This window comes from Arachis duranensis, chromosome 8, assembly GCF_000817695.3.
Source record: "Arachis duranensis cultivar V14167 chromosome 8, aradu.V14167.gnm2.J7QH, whole genome shotgun sequence".
Lineage (NCBI taxonomy): Eukaryota > Viridiplantae > Streptophyta > Magnoliopsida > Fabales > Fabaceae > Arachis > Arachis duranensis.
The window spans coordinates 43,599,290-43,620,891 of record NC_029779.3 but is presented as its reverse complement, the minus strand read 5'-3'; the positions used below and the strand labels follow the sequence as shown (position 1 = coordinate 43,620,891).

Here is a 21,602-nt window from a genome sequence, read left to right as displayed (position 1 = left end):
GAGGATGTTCTCTCCCTGGTACAATTATGCATATTTTTCTTAGTAAAGTCCTTCAAGCACGAGATTAAATCATTATCCTACCTTATATGCAAGCATTTTTTTTCAGTGGTCCAATACTCTTACTCTCTCTTAACACTAACTGGCTAAAATTAAATCACCATCCTAATTAAAGGTCCTAAATTCAATATATGACTATATCCAAGCTTGTTCAACTATCAAAACTTGAGTTAATTCACAAATCCAAGCAGCCCGTGCAAATTAAAATGTTGCAAAACCAAAGTTGATCATAACTTGGGACACAGATTGAATAATATTCTGATTTGAGAAACACTCACAACCCAAATTTAGGATTGGGGGATGAGGTGAAAATCAAGCATAGATACCACAGAATTAGAGATTTACTTACAAAAAGTTATAAAATTTACCCTAAACAAATGAAAGGTTCCTTCTCTTCAAACCATAGATACCACAAATTTACTACTATTGTTCTGCCATAAACCTAAAGAAACATTTGGTCACTCTTGTTCTGCAGTAATGGTTCTTTCATTCTTATACCCAAAATATAGTCTTCCTTCTCAACCTTTCTGATCCTTCTTCTACATCTTTACCAACACCAATCAACTAATTTAAAAAATTAAATACGAAAGAAAGAAAAAAATGCTCACCAGATTAGCCACAATACGTAGATCAGGGTTCGATTCAGAGGAGAAGCAACGGCACACGGCCAGAGGGAAAGAAGAAGAACCGGATGGCCACACCTGTGACGGCAACGGCGAAGGGAATAAGAAAGCAGGAGAAGAGGCGAGGCCGTGAAGGTGGGTGGCGGCAGCGCAATGAGGAGGAAAGTGAGACTTAGTCTGAGAGATTCAGAGATTGGGGAACGCTACGACGTCAAAATAAAATACATGTAACATCTCAGTGCCACACTTTTCAACTTCTTTTTTATTTTAACCACATCAAATTTATTCCGCTCGTTATGTTTTTTTGTTAAGTATATAGTCGGTACTCTTATGCGATAATTTAATCAAATTTATTAAATTATATGATCATTCTTACATATACTGCATACAAATTTTTATTATTAATTATTTTTCTCAGAGTAAAAATTTAAATATTTATTTTTTAAGAATAATAACTGATAAAAAATTTAAAATTAAAAAGATAATTAAATGGATAAGTTAGATTTTTCAATTATTTTTTAAGATTAATCATGTCTTATATATAGAGACTAGTGTTATATATTTACAAAAATAGTAAGGGGTTGATTAGTTTTCATTTTCATTTTCGATAAAAATAAAAATAAAGTATAAAAATATAATTAATTAAACATTTTAAAAATGTTTTTAACGAAAATATTTTTAAAAAGGAGTAGAAAACTAAAAATGATATTTTTTATTTTTAGTTTTTTCAGTTAAAAATGATGAAACTATTTTTAATAAAAAACACGATATTTTTAGTACAACCCATTGGATCATCTTTATGGCCATCACTTAATATATTACCAACAAACTTAGCCCAGTGTTTAGGATTTAGAGTTTTAAAACGATAAAAATATTTTTAATAAAAAACACGATATTTACAGTTGAGAATCTCTTAATTTATCGTGTTCATCTCTCATCACTCCTCTGATATCTTACCTACAAAGATTAAATACTCACTTTTACTTATTATGAAAATCACAAAGCCAGTCTCTCCAATTCTGTAGTTTTTTTCATCGAGTTTTTCCTTCTCTTCTGTGTTCTATCTATTAAAAGGTAAAAGATCTCTTTTAAATTTTATTTTGTTGTTATATTTTTTAAAATTAGATTTTAATATAGTGTCAAATTTAATTTTTATCTTTTCTTTCATCCTCCTATTTATGTTGTTAATTGTCTTCTACTAATTACTATTAGCTCTCTTTTATTCAAAGATAAAAGAGATTCATAAAACTTTGTTTGACTTACTTAAAAATTTTTAGTATTTTTATAAATTAAATTGAAATATTAAATAGTATAAAATTTGAGTTCTATTTTGTTTGTTACATTCAGGTATTTTTTTTATTTTAAACCCTTCTTTATTTTCAATGACTTATAAATTTTTTTGGTATTTTTCTAAAATTTTTATGCTGGTATATTTTTCATCCCATGAGAATATAATAATTTTTTTTGTTAGTATTGTTCATACCATGACCCAAATGATAAGCCAAGCCCAGATTAAGCTAAAATGTCCAATCTAGAAGATTGGTCATTACCACCAATCCGACCTCCACAAAGAGGTCGGGATCAACGCCAACGCTTAACACATATCTAAGTGAATAACTACCTCCGTAAATCTCTCTCTCACTTCTAAAAGAGAGATTCCAACAACCATAAGATAAAGGGATGGTTATTCACCATCAGAAGTGGAACTATTTCAACGGTGGTTATTGGCTCATCTCCAATAAATACCCTGACACACTCAGGTACATCTAAGTTCCAATATTCTTCATCGGAGTGTCTTGCAGGTACCACGCCCCACCTATTCAAGCATACAAACAACTCGAAAGACGGCTCACAGACGTGAACCGAAGCGGAGCCCACCTCTTTAAACGTTTGGGCCACGTATTCAAGCCCAATCAATCCGGTTTCAAGTATCCCACGGAACATTGGCACTGTTGTTGCCGAGGACCCGAGATCAACGCACAACGGCATACGACCAACATGAAGACAGACACACCGCATCTGAGTCCGATCAAGAGCATTAGAACACGGTCAATAATGACCAGGCAACAGTACCTCTATCAAAGACGGAGGGACTGCATGGTGAAGGCCTCTCGGGTGCTCAGGGATCAAAGAAAATTTCCTCTGAGATTCATCAACCCGGAGGGGAGGGTCAACCTCATACCACCAATCTCATAGGGTTACTACATGGCTACCAAGGTCAACTCGAGCAACTAGAATAAGAGCTGGAGCGACAACGTGAGGTGGAGAGGAGTCTCAGAAAAGAAATCAAGCGACAAAAAGAGCTCGAAGAAAATCTCTCGAAACTAGAATCCAACCTCCGAAATAAGGATTCTCGGGCAGATCGGGAGGATACCCATTTGAGGGAAGAAGACCCGTTCACTGAGGATATCATGAGGGCTAAAGTTTCTAAGAACTTCAATAGTCCTGACATGAACCTATATAATGGGACAACTGATCCGAAACATCACTTCAGTAACTTCAAAAGTCGGATGTATTTAGCTGACGCATTGGACGCTACTCGCTGCAAGGCTTTTTCGACAACTTTGACAAAGACGGCCATAAAAATAGAGATCTAATTGATTTCTTTATTGCAGTAATAGATTGGTTTGTGAAACTGAGAGAGCCATTTTCATCTTACATTGTTGAATTGATTCATCGATTGGTTAATGAATAAAATTTTTTAATTTGCAATTCCTCAGTAAAACAATCGATTCTATTATTCATGAAATCCATTGAGTAGTGAAAACATATGTTTTTTTTTTAAACCAGTCAATTGTTTTACTAAAACAATCAATTAATCCATGAATAAAATATGTTTTACGATAAAAAGTAAATTTTGTACGAATTAATCAATTGTATGTATTATTTCATCTGAGTGCTTGCTTTGTCAGCCATGATTACTTATTGGAAGCTCCTCTTCCTCTTTATAATTCACTTGTGTTTTGTTTGTACTTTGCGTGGTTGTGAAACTTCTGTTTCTTTCATATTTTGGAATTAATGTGCCTTTAAGATCCCCTATTATCCTATTGCCTTCTTGAGTCTTTAACGATAAGAAATAACTATGCTACTCTGTACAACTTTTAACTCGGTTAAGATTCTCTATTTAGATTTTATATAAACTTTAGTGATGATCTTACTATCTTTAGTTAAATTATAAAACAAAAAACCTGAAAAAAAAAACAAAATGTGGAAAGACAATTTCATGAAAATAAATTTTGAAAGAGTACAAGTTTATTTAAAAAATTTGAAGATGCAGCACAAATATCACAATGAGATTGGGCGAGGAGGAGCATATGGGAAGAGATTGAAAGTTTAAGGGGTATTTATTGGCAGAGAGATGCTAATAGCATGAGTGAGCAAGTAGAAGTCGATATTGATGATACTCTAAGAATTGCATTGTATAATGTAGGTCTTGATTCATGTATTGCATATGAACTAAGATACGCAAATCCTTGGGATTTTATACTCTTCCTACTAATTGAGTTAAGAAATAAAGAAAAAAAAATCAATGAATTATATTATACTTCCAATCGATTTTTTTGATATCATTTATTTTTTATCAATCAATTTGTGTCAAATAAATAACCACAAACACAATTTTCTTAATTTGTACATATGTAACGGATCAAAAAAAAAATTTTGTTAATTTACTTTGCCAAAATATTTAGAGAAGTCATGAATAATGGAAGATCTATTTCGTTATTATTTCTATTTGTTAATAATCATAAATGATGAATAATCTATACATGTCTAAGGATTAGAATAGATTAAATATTATTTAAGTAATTTATTTCTAATATTGGTATTTGATTAAATTAATTTTTGAGAACTTTAAATTATTGCTTCAATTTATATATTACGACTATTCTTATTGAATATGTTATTTTTAATAAAAAATATTTTTCTGATTTTTAAGTTTATTTTCTTTCCTGGATATATGTATCACTTTTTTCTTTTGTATTTTAGATTAGTAATGCAATTACTAAGAGAAGTGTAATTCATCAATAGATTAGAGTGATTAAAAATTTAATTATATTGTGTAAACACAAGATTGATTAATTAAGATTAAGGTATGGTAAAAGGAAAAGAATCACAATACGTGATTTTACTTTTTTTGCTAACATACGAAGATACGTGAAACCAAAAAAAAACTAAAACATCACTATTTTAAAAAAATTTGTTAATCGTGTGTATGAATAGAGACCGGGGAATATACATGTGATATTAAAAATAAAAATTTATTGCATGATTATAGAATAAAAAATAATCATATGTATATAAGGAAATAATCCTAACAAAAAATAATTAATATATGTGATTTAAATATTTTTATGTATAATTAATATATATGTATGCATAAATAAAAAAATATTTAGAATTATTTAAAAAAATTAATATGTACATATACATAAATAAAGAAACTATTGTAATTTATAAAGATTACACATACGATGACATTAATAATAAAGAATAAAAAAATTATTGAACGATTGTAGGCACAAAAAGAAATAATTATAATTAGAAAATAATTAATATATAAAACTTAAATATATTTACATACAATTAATATATATGTATAAATTAAATAAAAAAATATTTAAAATTATTTAACAAAATAAATATATTATGAGAATAAGAAAACTATTATGAATAAAAAAAACCATTAACTAAACAATCAATATATACGGGTAATATAAATAAGAAAACCATTTAATAAAAAAGAAATAGTACGTTATTAATTTTGGGAATAAAACGTAAATACTTATAATATAATGACTTATTTAATTATTAATATTTATAATTGTTATTTCAATCATAAATTTAGAAAAAAAAAGTTGATTAATAAAAATGATTAATAACTACATTAGAATTGATATACTTAATGTCAGATTAAGAGAAAATGAACGCATAATATGTTATTTTTTTAATTAAATTATTACATTTCAAATTAATTCAATAAAATAATTTAAAATTATAATTTCAACCTTATCACATGTATAATATGAATTATTGAACAATTTATTATCACATGCATGTCACGGATTATTAAACAATTGCTCGTGTTCTTTTTCCTTCCAAAATAAAAATGCTATTTTTACCTATAATTATTATTTTTATTAATTTTTTATTTCTATTTCTCACATTTAATTTGTTAAAAATATCTTTTCAACCATTGTTATTGATTTACTTATTTTAGATATTATTCATTAAAATATATTAGGCAATATACGATAAAAATAATTAAAAAATTATTGGTCAATTTCATTACAAAGCAATAAATTTTAATTAAATGCTAAAATAATTGTCAAATATTATTCATTTTCAATCATTTCATAAGTTTAATTTTAATTGATATGCTTTATTTTCTATTTATATTTCTATTCATTAGTTATTATACTTTTTATATTTATAATAAATATTGAATATAAAAGACTAAAAAATAATTTTAATTGTTATCTATTTGATTTATTTAGAGTAATAATTAAATTTGTTATAATTATAGCAAATATCTACCATTGATAGTAATATATTTTTTCGAAAGAGCTAAATAAGAGAAGTTGACAAAATGGGAGAAGCAAATAATGAATAATAAACATGTAATTAATGTATATAATATATATACCAAACAAGTATGTGTATTAAATTAATCATAAAGATTAATAATAATACATAATGGCATAATTTTGATGTAATTGTGATAAGTATCTCCATAAAAAATATTAGAGTATATTAGCTACGATTTTATCAATAGTGTCACCTGTGTGGTAGATTATGTGATAAAAAAGTATATAAAATAAAAGCAAGAATTAATAAGATTATGGAAAGTCCCATCCAAATTTGATAAAATTAAGATAGCTTACATAGAAATGATTCTAATTCTAATAGATGATAAGGTTAGTTGATTATTTTCATAATTCTTTTAAGTGATGATAGGTTTATAAATATCTTTTGTTCGTATTTTAAATTTATTTGATAAGTAAACCCTTACACGAGTAAAAAATATGGCGATTTAATAGCTTTATAAATGTCAATAGCTTTTATATTTAATTTGTTTTGCAGTGTGATAAAATTCATTGTTCAATCAAAAATTTTTTGTCAAAAATGTTTGAGAATGAACTGATCGAAAAAAAGGTTCTCTGTCTTTCCAAATTTTGTGATTGAAGAATCAAGTAGAATATATCTTCTCACTGCATACGCGTGCAGAATAACTTTTAAGAATGAGTCACATATGCAAAATTTTAATATATCACAATGAGATTTTTTTGTAATAATTATTTTTTTATGCAACATTTTTTATTACTACTTATTATCTCTCTTATTTTTTGCTTTCATTGAGAAATAAAAAAATAAGGTGCAAATCAATTTGCAATCCAGTTACTCAATCATCTACGTAATTACCAAGCAACGGAATACATAATTATTCTCTAATTTAAAAATTTTAACAAAGGTATTGGTAAGCATATTAGTTTAACCTTTTATTTATTTAATTTATTTATTATATTTGTAATCATATTATCTCTATTTTTACAAATATATCTTTTTTAGAAAATATTCTATATGTTTTGTTGCGCTGTACTATGCACTTAACTAAGTTATTTGAGTGCTTTTTCATTTCGGGTCCCTTAGTAATTATTTACAGAAGAGTTTTTGAGTCTACTTCAACTATCAATTTAATAATTGCTACCTGTTACAACCAAATCCACAAACAACCCTAAAACTAAATAAGTGGCCAATTATACGTTGCATTATCAAGAGTAAAGAATAAAGATAGTCTACCTGTTGCAAGATCATGGACACTTGAAAGATAACTATACAATGAATGTGGTATTTAGAGAAATTTTTGAGAACTTATAATGAAAAGGTAATTTCTAAATCTGTTAGTCAGATTTATTAAAATTTATTACTATCAATTAAAAAAACTAAAAAATTCTAGGTGCTAATTGGTAATACATTTTTATTCCACAATTACATATTGAGGATATTAAAATTATCATAATGTTATTTCAGGTACATGTTTTGGAGACATCAAAAGAGAATGTTAAGTTATTTTTTAGTAATTTTAAATTATTTATTATTTATTAAAGAAATTTGTGCATTCGAATTCTCTACTAATTTATTGTTGTTTATTTTGAGTTAATTTTTATATGTTTTTACTTTACAATAAAATAATATATAAATATTTGTTGGTAAATTTAATTATTATTAGGTTATTTAATTTGACATTGAGTATATATGTTTAACTTATTAAAAAAAGTAAATTAATAAAAATAATTAATAACTACATTAGAATTGATACACTTAACACCAAGTTAAAAAAATATTTTAAAAACATAATATGCAACCGGTTCAAATCGGTCGATCGAACTGGTCGAACCGTAAACCACTGTCATACAAAGTTCGGACAGAAATTAAAACGACCAAATTTAAAAACCAACAATGGACCGTCAAATCGGTCGAGAACCGGTCGGTCGAACCGAATCGTGACCCGACCGGTTTTTGAAATGTGTTAAAAACGGCTGCATTTTTGCTTGCTGAAAGTGAACCCTAATAATACCCCTCTCCTCTCCGGTCTCCAGTCTCCAGTCTCCAGTCTCCACTAACGGGCAAAAGCAGAACGCGAAGCAGTACTCACCTAGACGGCTGGACCTCGAGCTTCCGGCGCAACTTCCGTTCAGCCACCGCCGCCGTCGCAAATTCCGTGTAGCCAATGTCAGCCAGCTCTGTTTGCACAGCCACTTTCTGTCGCGCTTCCAGCTCTGTTTGATCTTCGAAAATCGGAACCACCGCCAGCGCCGCTTTCCGTCGCGCAGATACTTTCCGCCGGTGCCAGCTCTGTTTCACACTTCCACCCCGTCAGCCACTGTCTTGCCTCTTGCCAGCCACGGTCCCCGCCAGCTCTGCTTCTTTCCAGGCTTCCAGCTTCTAACCCTAGGTATAAAATTTGTTCTTTGTGTTTTTTAATTTTGAATCTGCTGTTTAATTTTTTAACCTTCCAGGCTGCTGTTTTAGTGTTTTTTAATTTTTGAATCTGCTGTTTTTGAAGTTTTGTTGATAGATTTATTGATTTTAGGTTTTAGGGTGATTATTTGTTGCTGTTTTTTTATTTTTATGCTCTGTTCATTTGCTTCCATATATTTTCTTTGATAGTATTTTCCCGATTATAAATTCTGGTTTTGAGTCAAAATTTTGCATTTGTTTTGTCTGTAGTTTGATTTGAGATTAAATTAGATCTGATCCGATCCTATTAAGTTCAAAGTATTCGTGAGGATTTTTGGTGTAGAATTGTTGGTTACCTGTTTGAAGTGTGTATGTCTTGTGATTGGATCTGTTTTGAACTGGATTGTGATTTTATGCTGCATTAGGTGCTGCTAGTTCATCTTGGGTGTAGTTTTGGGATCATTTACTTGTTAATTATCGGACTTTCAGTTTGGTAAGGATCTTCTTGTACAAATTTGTTATCTTTCTTTAGGTTCCTTGTAGGTTTATTTGTAACAAATTTATATAAATTTCGGATCATTTTGAATGTGTCTGTTGGCGCAATTGTAAGTATACTGAAATTTTGGTTTCAATTTCAGTATCTCAAAGTCTTTTGGTTCTTTGAGTTTTTGTACTATTGTACACAAAACCAAACTCATGATAAATTAGTTGTTTCTTTGCAAGTGGCAGTTTGTATTAGTTCTATTGAAGAATTTGCTTGTTTTCTTGTTGAATAAGAAATAATTTTTTTTCTTTGTTTTTCTACATTTGTATGTCAGAATCTTGCCGTGAGAGAAGTACGAATGGTTCCTTGATCTTTAGCGAAATGGAACTGCGAAGAACTCTGGTTTCACTTTGCGATTCGACCTTATGGTCCTCTTCATAACTGGTCTTACCAATGTTAGGGATGTTATCCCTTTCCCAAGAAGTTATGGCATAGCCAACAACTAACTAAGTATAGATACAAGAGAAGTATGATACTCTGGGTATGTAGCATATCAGTTTGAATGTAAGTCCTACTGTACGACAACATTCATATTTTAAATGCTATAAGATTATATTAGAACATTCAACCAAGCACTATCTTAATTTCACTTGTTATTATTTAATTCTGAGTTTGTATTTTGATAAGATTATATGGTTTTGGTTAATGACATTTCATGTAGTATTTTAAATTAAGAAGATATTTTAAGATTTATATTAGATTATAATTATATTTTAGGATGTTTATTTGTAATTTGTTTATTATTTTATTCTAAAACGGTTTTTTGGTTAAACTACAGTTAAACCGGTTGGACCAATAAATTAGTGAACTAGTAACTAAAACGGTTCGATGATCGGTTCGGTTTTCAGAACCTTGATAATATGTTATTTTTTTTATTAATAAAATTATTATAATTTAAAATAATTTTAATAAAATAACTTAAAATTATGCATAGCACTGCTTATTACACTTGTTTAATTCTAAACTGTAGTTTTCTTTTTTTTTTTTTTGGGTGAGAAGGGACTTTAACTTGAACTCTTGAAGGCTCTTGAGGCAGGTGATCTGAAACTTCCTCCTTGGGAACCGTAACAGTAAGCACCCCGTTCTCCATGGAAGCTTTCACCTGCTCCAACTTAGCATTCTCCGGAAGCCTGAACCGTCTCAGGCTTCGCTCAATGCGGTGCCACGTGTCACCCTTATCCTCCTTCTCCTTGCTCCTCTCGCCGCTAATTTGAAGCACCCTGCGTCCCTGCCCTCCTCGATTAATTGTCGTGGATCACGGAACCCTCAACGTTGACCTTGTACCACCCATCCTCCACCACCGAACTTGTCGCTTGATAAGGGGTATTTTCTTTGAAAATCAACTGATTCCTCTTCCTCCAAACCTAATCATAATAGTATAATAAATTGTTGACTTCAAATCTTAGTTAATATTGATTAAAAAAAAAGTATTTGCTCTCTAATTTTTCTCATGTATATATAATATATGCTTCGTCTTTTCATCTAAACAAATAACAAGCAATTAAGTTTTTACTTTTTTAGTATCAATTATTATTGCGTCATTTTATTTTTGAAACTTTTGTGCTCTTTCGTTTTGAGTTATCGTGGAGTTCTTTAATAATTGCTTGTGGACATGTGGGAAAATATGATTATTTATTTATCTTCTATGATAAGTTGCAACTGCTGGATTAAACTTTCTCCCAAGTAACATCTAGGTAATTGCACAAGGCTAGTTCCAGAAATGAGATGTTTCTATATGAAAATTTCACAGAAAAGGTTCCAGGCTTCCCTAATCATGATGAAGGATAAACATGAACTTTTTAGCACAATTGATCAATCTTTTACACGGTGATCACTAATTAGTTGTTTGTTATAGGAAGAACCCATGACACGATCAAAATGTGTAGGAACAAAGCTTTGAAGTTGTCGATTCTGCTCCGAAATTGTGTGTGGTGTTCTGCAGTCTTGCAAGTCAAGCAATGCCATGCCCAAACTATTCTCCAAGGATTGCTTCCGCATCTCACTCTTCAGACAGATCTCTTGCTAGCCTACTGTAGATTGCGTCTTCTCCGCCATGCTCGGAAGGTGTTCGGCACAATGCCCGTAAGAAACATGCATTCATGGAACATCATGATCGCCTCCTACATTCAGAATTCCTTGTATTCCAATGCTTTAGCTATTTTTAGTGAGTTCAAGAGTTGCAATCTTGTTCCAGATCATTATACGTTACCTCAACTTTTTAAGGCTTGTGTAGGAGTAGGTGATGCTTGTTTTGGTAAGGTGTGTCACGGTTGGGTGATAAAGCTTGGCTATGAGGGGTATGTTGTTGTGGCTAGTTCTATGCTCGAGTTTTATGTGAAATTTGGGTTGATAACTGAGGCATACTCGGTGTATTCCATGATGCTCTGTAGGGACTTTGTGGCTTGGAATTTGATGATTTCTGGCTTTTTAAGGGCTGGCTTGTATTTGCGTGTTATCAATTGTTTCAGAGAAATGCTGCTTACAAATGGGGGGAAGATGGATTCCATGTCTGTTCCTAGCATTTTAATTGCTTGTGGGAGGGAAGGAGACTTAATGAAAGGGAAAGAAGTTCATGGGTATGTCTTGAAGAACTGCGAGTTTGATGTGGATACTCCCATTGGTAACACCTTAATTGATATGTATGGGAAGTGCGGATGCTTAAATGATTCAGAGAAGGTTTTCAAGACAATGCGCAGCGTGAACGTGGTTACGTGGACTACCATGATATCGTGTTATGGTATGCACGGAAATGGGGAGGAAGCGCTCTTGCTATTTCAAAAGATGGTTAATGGAGGAATTACACCAAATTCTGTCACACTTACAGCAGTGTTAGCCAGTTGTAGCCACTCTGGTCTGATAGACCAAGGAAAGAAAATTTTCAATTCAATTAGTTCCGGTTATGGATTGCAGCCAAGTGCCGAACACTATGCATGTATGGTGGATCTTTTCGGCCGCGCTGGGTATCTTGTTGAAGCACTTGAGTTGTTGAGGAGCATGAAATCGTTGGGAACGGGAAGTGTCTGGGGTGCGCTTCTTGCTGGTTGTGTAATGCACAAGAATGTTGAGATTGCAGAAATTGCAGCTCATCATCTTTTCCAATTAGAACCAAATAATGCTAGTAACTACATAGCCCTATGTGGCATCTATCAGTCTCATGGTATGCTTGATGGAATTGCCACTGTTAGAGAAAGAATGAGAGAACAAGGTTTGATTAAAACCCCTGGTTGTAGCTGGATCAGTATTGGAGGAAGGGCTCATAAATTCTATCAAGGTGATTTGTCTCATCCATTGTCTCATTTGATTGAAAGAATAACACATCAAATTAGCAACACTCAGTTATTGGATGATGATTTTGGTAGCGTTACACATGATGATACTTGCATGATGGCTTTGTAGATCTTTAAAGCTAGTTTATTTACAAAGTTATAGCATGGAACATGTAATTTATACATGATGAATTTTTCAACACGTTTTGTGGAACATAATTATATTCGGCTTACTTTATAGCTAAGAAACATTTACTTTGAATGTAGTTGACATTTAGTTTTACAGAGTTTTCTTTTTCCTCTTCCCTATATTTCTTTCATGACTTTTATCATACACTCAACTTCTACCTTCATTCTTTAGCTTCTAATTGGTGTTCATAGCTTTTATGAAGATGAATAGAGTTAATTCCATCTTCAAAAGGCGCCATTGTATTTTTTATTCCATTTTTTCTACTAAAAATGTTAGTATTCTAGCATTGCTCCCTTCGAACAACAATCTCTTTCGGCCATAAATGCAGTGATTTTATTTTGAAGCTTCTCATTATATGTTGTGTAATATCATCAAAAGTCATAATAAGAAAAATAGAGAGTAAAGAATTATCATTGTAAACATGCTAATACATCTTGATTTTCTTTTCTTTGATTTTGGATATACTTAAAGAGAAGTGACAATATCAGATCTTCACTATCACCACTATCTTATATAATAAGTGAAGGGGGAAAAAAATACAAAAAGTAAAAACAATTCCCTTCTTCATTTTGTTATCTACAAAGACAAGAAATCAAGCAATGGCTCTATATCATTGTTCTTTCTGATAATTACTTGAACAGTTGCACTTTGCCCTTGTATCTGTGAGTATCTACATTATCACAAAAAAAGTGAGTTAATATATTTTATTGAATGACTATATTTTGTTATTTCACTCTAAAATAAAAGGATAGTGGATATGTAAGCTTAAAATTTTTCTTAGGATCTATGTTAAATTTCTTTGTACCTTGACTTGTTTTTGAAGGCCTTTGATATAATCAACTGCCAAATCCAACATATCTGCAGTACTTGTTTGCTGCCAAATTAAAGGAAAAGAAGCATGATATCATCAATCAAATTGCTTAATGAATTTTCAAATAAAATTAAATAAAGTAAAATAAAAAAATCCATGTGCTAATAAGGTTACCTTGTCCGATTTTGGGAAAAGGTCTTGTAGTTTCTTGATTCTTGCACTTATTCTTGTTCTTCTTTCCTAAAAGTTTTGAATCGAATGACATATGAATTTGTCTAAAAAAATGTGATATTTAAACGCTTAAAAATTTGACGCTTGTGGACAAACTATTCTCTAGTGATAAAAGAAAATAAAAATGTAGGGTGTATAGCAAGAATTATACTTTTTATAATGACATAATGAGTGTTGAAACGGACTGTGAGAATTTGAGTGTTATGAAAAAAAATTTTCTAAAACAAAATTGTAATTCAAGTATGTATGATTAAATTACCCTCTCTGCAATGCTTCTTGGGTGAGTGGCAAATCCTCTCTTGGCTCTAATCTTACATGGAGCAGATCCTTGAATTTGAAAAAGCTTTTCCATGCCACCAATCTTGGTAGAAGAACTAGGTAGACTTAAATGGTGGGTCAAACCAACCTTTTGATATCCAAAATCTACATCCTAATTTGTCATGGAAAAATAAATAAATCAATAAACAATCATCAAAGCATTATGTGACAATAATTAAATATTTATAATATTGTCACATATCAATTTTGAGGTCTAAATCACTATGTTTAAATAATGGAACTGATGAAATAAGTAAAATTTAACAAAATCTGAGCTATATACCTGAGCTTCCATAGCATTTGAAGTGGAAAACATGATTTCACCATTGTTAGTGCCCCTTTTGGAGGAATTGAATTCAGAAGCATCCCAAACGTCACCAGTGAATCTTGGCATATAACACTTAGTACTGCCATTATTATTATTATTATTATTACTATCATCACTCCTTATTATTAGGTTTCTATTTTCAACACAATTTGATTCCATGCCTTCATTTCCACTCTCAACAATTTGTGGCATGCGGCTTTTGGAGCAAGAAGATGATCTTGATGAGAAGTTCAAAGTGCATTGCAATCCACTGTTACTTCTTGATGATGTTGTTGTACCTAAAATGGAAAAATACTAATGATTTATTTTGAACATTACAATGCCAAAAAAAGAAAACATATTTACCAATAGAAAGAATATTCCTTTTCGTCTTTCTTTGTAATCGGAAATGAAATTTTATTACTTGAAATCAGACCATCTCTTCCTAAATAAGAAGGGGACAAAAATATATATATATCTCCAAAAGCCAAAATTTCGAATAAAAATTAATTTTAGCTTGGATCAGAGAAATTTATTAATTTAATATAATTTCTTGATAAGAATTATTATTACTATTAAGTCAACTCTCTTCGCAAGAAGAATGTGATCTATCTTTGTATTCCAGACATGCAACTCCCAATTGCTTTCAAATTATACTGCTCAAAAAAGGAATCAGATTTGATTTCAATCTTTGGTCAGCTTTTTCTATATTAAATATTAATTCAACAGTTTTACAAATGTAATAAACATATGATACCGCTTCAACTAATAATTTAATATCACGCAATTTTGATTCAAATTTAGGCCACAACACATTAACAATAACAAACCTTAGAGGAGAATGAGAAATCATAGTAAATTTCTTTTTTTTTTCCCTCTATCCATTTGTCCAAAAAATAAAGTATTTTTTTATAATTTAAAAATTTATAATCGGTTTTTTAATTATCTAAGTAATTGACCTAATTTATCTTTGTTACTGGTCTAAGCAATTCCCTATCTATCATCATGTCACTGTTTATAAGGACTGTTTAGACCAATTATTTAGATGATTGGAGATCGACTAAAAATTTTTAAAATTGTAAAAAAATATTTTATTTTTTGGGAAATGGTCAACGACCAAAAAAAAAAAGTACGCTAATAAAAGTGAAATTATATTAAACAAGACAGAGAAAAGCATATAATATAATACTTACCATTATTATCAATTGAATAATTGGAGAAAAAACCAGCTGGAGAACTCTTTTGCCTAATGAGATTGGAACCCATTTTATGTTGTGTGCCATTATCATTATTATTCTCTGAATCCACTGAGTTCGTTGCACCAAAAAATGTTCCATCAAAACCATTATTACATGATGATGCCATTGCCAACCCTTGATGAATTTGATGGTAGTGCTGGTTGTTTTGGTAAATAACATGATTCTGAGACCCAAAAGAGTAATTATAATTGTTGTTGCCTTCTTCTCTCTTCAAATGCTCTGAAGAATTGTTAACATGTTTGCTTTTGTTGTTGGATGAGATCAACTTTTCCAATTCAGTTCTCAAGGCTTCTTCGTTGCCGCCACCGCCGCCGCCGTGGTGGATGTTATCCATAAGGCTTGTGAGGATTGAGCTTGGAGCAGAACGGTACCTTAATAATCCAGAATTAATGTTGTTTGAATCCATTTCTTGGGAGTATTTTAAAGCATGACTATACACAACACTCATCTTTATATCTCTTCTTCACAATTACCTGAAAAAAAATAGCCCAAAAAAGTAATTAAACAAAAAGAACTTTCTTTTTGCTTTTTCGTACAATAAAATTTAGGTTTTTTTTTTAATTAAAGATAGAAAGATTTGAATTCGGGAACTCTTATATATGAATATAGAAAAACCATGTCATTTAAGCTTTAACTCAACGGCACAATAAAATTTAGTTTAAAAATGTCCAAACATTAGATATAAATTAATCTCAAAAAAAAATTTTTTTGAAAGTTAAAAATCTCACAAAATTTCAAATAAAAAGTGTAGAGACTCAAATACAAAACTATAAAGTCATAATTGACACAAGACAAGATACACTAGAAACTAAAAAGATTAAAAACAAACAAATTGTGTTCAAACTTATTGCAAGGGAAATGCAAATTCTGGCTTTAAACAAAAAAAATTCAAAGAACATAAAAACCTGCTAAAAAAAAAGTTGTTAAGACATTATCATCATCATGAAAAACATGGTTTCAATTATTTCTGTGTAGCCTTTGTTTGGTACCATAAAAGCTCAAAAGGAACATAGAACTTGAGAGAAGAGACAATAAAGGAGCTTACATGTGTTCATTCAAATTTTGTTATATTCATGTGAGTTTGGAAACTGAAGCATATAGAAAAGAGAGAGCTTTGAAGAACAAATTAAAGTTGAGAATTTGGTGTTGCCATTGGAACATTGCATATTACATGTTTATATAATGTAGTGTGTTATTCAATATAATAGCCCTTTATAACTTGTCAATATTACCAAAATACCCTTGCTTGCTGACATATGGTGGTCCATCATATAACTTTTTAATCTTCAGATTATCTTTATTTCCCGTTGACCAACCAAAACCAATGAAATGCCCAAACTTCTAAATCCGGCTTAAGGGATCTAAATCTGGCTTAAGGGATCTTAATATGTTTGCTTATCATAATCATAACTAATATAAAATACATTTAGCTATGCTATTTTTTATGACTTATGCTATACAAATAATTAAATTAGCTTGGAATAAATAATTAGAAGAATGGAAAGTACAATAACTAATTTGATAAGATATGCTTGGCATAGAGGTTTTTTTTACTAGATATTTTTATCATCTTATTAATTATTTAAATAATTTATTGTAGTTCATTTTTTTGTATATAAATGGTATTAAAGTTCATTCTTTATTTTAACTATACCTCGCAGTATAAGGGATTAAATAATTAATAAGGATTTAATGATGATGTGGGGAATAAAAAAGGCCAAAGTTATGGTTGGTGCTCTTTGGATTTCTGGAAGGGGCAATTTATCTTTTAGCTTTATTAGGTTCTTCCATTATATCCTACTAAATGTTTATATTGCTTACTTTAATAAAAATAATTATCACCATTTTTCTAAGCAATTATTAATTAATTATTAACATGAAAAAAGGCACTTTTTGATAAGGATTGTTGTCCTTAAACTTTAGCAATGACTTTTACTTGTTAAGAAGTGGTAATTGGTTGAAAACATGTTTTTTTTGTTAGGAAGAGGTTTTCAGAACTAGGGAAATGGGGAGAGAGAGTACTAATCTCTACTGATCTAAAACAACTGAGCAAACCCTAGTGATTGGTTAGAAAACATATAATTAATAAGGACCATTTTATATTTAGGGTATGCTAGGGTGGACCGGTGGAATGAGAAGAAAACAAAAGGAATAAAATTAATAAAGTTTTTCATAACTGAAATAATTCAGCAGTAATTTTACAATTAAAGATTTCTTATATTTTTTTTGTTAGTTTTTATATTTTCACTAAATTTTTAATTAAATTTTTACGATTTAAAAATTTATAATTTAGTTTTATACAATATAAAATTTTTAATTTAATTTGTATTGGCTGCTATTTTTTTAAAAAATAATATAATCTTAAAATAGTCTATAGTTTATGCTAAATCAAACATAAAAATGAATCAAAGAATATTTTATTTAAAAAACAATTAATTACAAATTTTTATTTAATGCAAAGGCTCAATTATAAAACTTTTAAAATATAATAACTGAATTGAATAATCACTGTCACCTCATGTCACCATTAGGCTTTCACCATCCCGCAGCCACCATCAGAGATAATTTTTCTATATTCTTTTTAGAATTTTTTTCATTTATTTAAGATTTTATTAAGTATTTTATTAAATTTTGTTAATAAAATATGTGATTAAGATTTGTTACATTAATTTAATTAGTGTATTAGAAATTTAATTAGATTAGGTAGAGTATAATTTATGGTAATTAGTTGAATAAATTAGTTTAAGGTTTACTTTAGAGTTGAACTTATAGGAATTTAAAGTTGAATTTTTTATTTGTTTAGAATTTTATTAATTTTTTATTAAATTTTTTAATGAATGTGATTAGGATTTATTACATAAATTTAGTGTAATTTAAAATTAAATAATATTAAGTTAGATAGGGTGTAATTTAGAATAATTAGTTGGATAAATTAGTTTAGGATTTAGTTTAGAGTTGAAGTTAGAATAATTTAGAGTTGAATTTAGGTAAATTAAGTAAATTTAGAATTAATTAAGATTTTTTGATTAGTTTATAAGTGTTTTTACAAATGTTATTAATTTTTATATTTTAGTAAGTTTATTTCTATTTTAGAATTTTTTTTGTTTGAACATCGTGTAGCGTTAATCGTGAGTTATTCATGCTGATAATATGCTTGGGTTGTTTATGTAGTATCGAGATTGGTTTTATATCTTTAAATATGTTAAATTGTTAAAATTTTATATCAAACTTTTTTTTTATGATAGAGTTTTAAGACAAAAGTGAAAAAAAAGTTATCTAGTGATACTTTTTCAAAACTCTTGTTTATTGAAAAATTACATAGTATTAAAAGAATGTGTACTAGAATTACTAAAATTTGATTTTTGTTTGAATGTGTATTTATTTTAATTTATGTTTATAATTATTTTCTATGTGTAAACTGATAACCTTTTTTGTGGAGACCTCTGAATTAAAGAAAAATTCTATCAAATTTTCATTAAAATGATTTAATGACATATTTGATCTGTGAATAAATAAAAATTATATTTGGTGGCCAATATTGTTAAAAGAAATTCTCGTCCTCACACCAATACAGTTACTAACACCACCATCTAAACTGCTGACTCAACAAGATTAGAAAAGACTGATTTTTTAATTATATTTCTAATTTTTGAATAAGGTTCTAAATTTGAATAATATAAGTATTCAAATTCAAAGAAATACAAATGTGAATGGAAAAGGACCTGTTCATGCAAGCCATCATTATTCACCTTGGAGTATAGTAGCCCAGAAAAGACTAATAAGAGGGAGAAAAGAAAAAATATTTGAAGTCTTACAAATTTGCTGACTGAGATAGAGTAGCTTCTTTCGCTTTCCTATCTTTATTATGTTACAGTCAAAATATTTTGCCTTCACACTGTAGCAAGTAGATTTATTTATATATCTTTTTAATTAAGAATGTTTTTTTTTCCAATTTAAATAAGGCAAGTCCATCATCATGTGTGGAAAGTTTTATTTTGTTGACCATGTAAATGAAAACAAGGCAGGACCATCAGATTTCCAAAATCGTTTCAAAGAAGTGATAAGAAGAGAAATAATTAAGTAGTACGTATATCTTAAGGGCACGTTGTACGTATATATATATATATGTTCGGATGTACGTATTATATGAGATTAATTAAATATTTATATGTTTTATAATAAAATAGTAAAAATAATAAAAAGTGATACTAGATAATTCATCTACATACCTAGTGAAATGAACATCCAAAATATCTATTATTCACATTATTTAGTATTTTCACTGTTTATTCATATTTTTTCTAATAAAATATACAATTTTCAACGTAAGATTTTAATGGTTTGGTTATTTTATAAGCTAAGTATTAAATAAATTTCTTAATCATAAAATAAAATAAAATTCTTAACATCTGCTAAATCGAAAAATATATTTTAGAAAATAATTTAAACCTTTAGTATATCTAATTTTCAGATAAAATATTTAAATATTATAAATATATTTAATTTATTTTGATAGTGGATCAACTTTAACTTGAACCCATTAATTTATTCGTCCGAATATCATTAAGATATATATTACATGACCGAATGTTAATGCGTTTTTTAAAATGTAAGAAGTACAGTGTTTTTGAATTTTAGAGCCTAATAATATTAATTCAAACCCTAAATTCTAAATCTTGTTATAAATCTTAAATCTTAAATCTTAAATTTTAAATTTTAAAGAACTGAGTTAACATGTCATGGAAAAAAAATGTGTTAGCCTCCAGCAACAGTATCACAGAAAGTTTGTTCTTTTCTAAAATTAAAATAAATAAGTAAATAAAAGAAAAGTCTTACACACGGAAGAAGGTCTTTGCCTCTTTGGTATTACCATCCCATATTGGAAAGTCCACATACATACAGAGCTATATATAACTAAACATAAAAAAAATGATTAATTATATGTTTATTAATTGGGTAGTGTTAGGGAGTTAATGGCTTAAGCGTACGACATTTCATTATATGTTTATTAATTATATAACTAAACAGAAAGTTTATTAATTATATGTTTATTAATCCCTTGACCTTTCAGATCTAAAACTCTAATACCATGTTATAAACCCACTTATCCCAAAAGCGTAATCTGACAGGACAATGTAACACTAATAGTCATATCTCTGATACTTCCTAAACCTCTATTGTACACATTGTACGCTTAGGTCATTAGCTCTGTACTTTTTCATAATTAGTAGATGATCGATTATTGTACATGTTTATCTCGTGATGCTTTCTTTGCACCGTTAATTATTTAACTTTTTACGCAAATTAAATTGAAGGTCAACTCTTGTTGTTGAATGGGCAAGGCATGCATAGATCATAGTTTCCCTCTTTAGAGTTGCAAAGTTAAAGTTGAAAATAAAAGTCTACTCCCAAAAAATATTCATTATTACTATCGCTGCAAGCAATGCAGTGCCACAATAATTCATGCAAATTTCATGGAGCTACTTGCATTGAGTATGTGATAATTAATTTATACTAAACTATAGGAGTACGGACAGTGATAATAAGTCAATAGCAATTTACTTATTTATGTCTCCAGGTACAAAAATACTGTAATGTGGTTGGATCTAGGGTGGCAAATAGGTTAAACTTGAAAATTGAATTTGTCCCAAAAAAAAATTATTTGTCAAAATTGTATGGCTTAACTTGTGGGTTTTGGTGGGATAGAATAAGTTAGTAGATGTCTATTAATTTTTTTTTTATAAAAGTATGCTTTTAAATTAATTTTTTTTCTAAACTTGTAAATTTTATTAAGTATTTTTATAATTAATTATTTAATATATAAGTTATGAATTTTATTTTTTAATTCAGTTGATAATAATATTATTTTTTTAATTTTTTTCAAATTAAAAAAATTATGGTGGATTAACTCAGCCAAAAAAATAAGTGAGAGAGAAATTCTCATTGTCTTTCTTGACAAGACAAACCAAAATTTATTAGCGGGATAAATTAGTCTATCTATCATCTTTAATTAGATCAAATTAATATTAGTTTGATG

The 21,602-nt window shown here is 29.1% G+C and overlaps 3 protein-coding genes across 6 annotated transcripts in view; 1 reads left to right on the top strand and 2 right to left on the bottom strand.

Annotated features, from left to right (window-relative positions):
* The window catches only part of LOC107463109 (dehydrodolichyl diphosphate synthase CPT3), a 2,776-nt gene extending 1,844 nt beyond the window's left edge, over window positions 1–932 (bottom strand). For both annotated transcript variants that reach the window (XM_021129725.2, XM_016081848.3), the window contains exon 1: window positions 666–932. The gene's annotated coding sequence lies outside the window, so the exon portion shown is untranslated. The remainder of the gene's footprint in view (window positions 1–665) is intronic.
* A 7,327-nt stretch (window positions 933–8,259) lies between these two features.
* Window positions 8,260–12,754, top strand: LOC107463096 (pentatricopeptide repeat-containing protein At3g57430, chloroplastic). Of its 3 annotated transcripts, XM_052253199.1 has the most exons (5): window positions 8,260–8,634; window positions 9,458–9,687; window positions 10,183–10,506; window positions 11,070–11,265; window positions 11,417–12,754. In XM_052253199.1, the coding sequence occupies exon 5, from the start codon at window positions 11,503–11,505 to the stop codon at window positions 12,577–12,579; it is 1,077 nt and encodes a 358-aa protein (XP_052109159.1). In that variant the 5' UTR covers window positions 8,260–8,634; window positions 9,458–9,687; window positions 10,183–10,506; window positions 11,070–11,265; window positions 11,417–11,502; the 3' UTR covers window positions 12,580–12,754. The 3 variants fall into 3 exon arrangements, with proteins under 3 accessions (XP_052109159.1, XP_052109158.1, XP_052109157.1); XM_052253198.1 differs by having other exon boundaries at window positions 9,458–9,664; window positions 11,070–12,754; XM_052253197.1 differs by having other exon boundaries at window positions 11,070–12,754.
* Window positions 12,755–13,111: 357 nt separating this feature from the next.
* On the bottom strand, window positions 13,112–16,708 carry LOC107463122 (transcription factor bHLH130). Its single transcript, XM_016081864.3, has 7 exons — window positions 16,611–16,708; window positions 15,500–16,038; window positions 14,283–14,605; window positions 13,941–14,111; window positions 13,625–13,690; window positions 13,445–13,513; window positions 13,112–13,309 (listed from the first exon to the last, which is right to left on the bottom strand). The coding sequence occupies exons 2-7, from the start codon at window positions 16,011–16,013 to the stop codon at window positions 13,250–13,252; spliced, it is 1,203 nt and encodes a 400-aa protein (XP_015937350.1). The 5' UTR covers window positions 16,014–16,038; window positions 16,611–16,708; the 3' UTR covers window positions 13,112–13,249.
* Window positions 16,709–21,602: the final 4,894 nt, after the last annotated feature.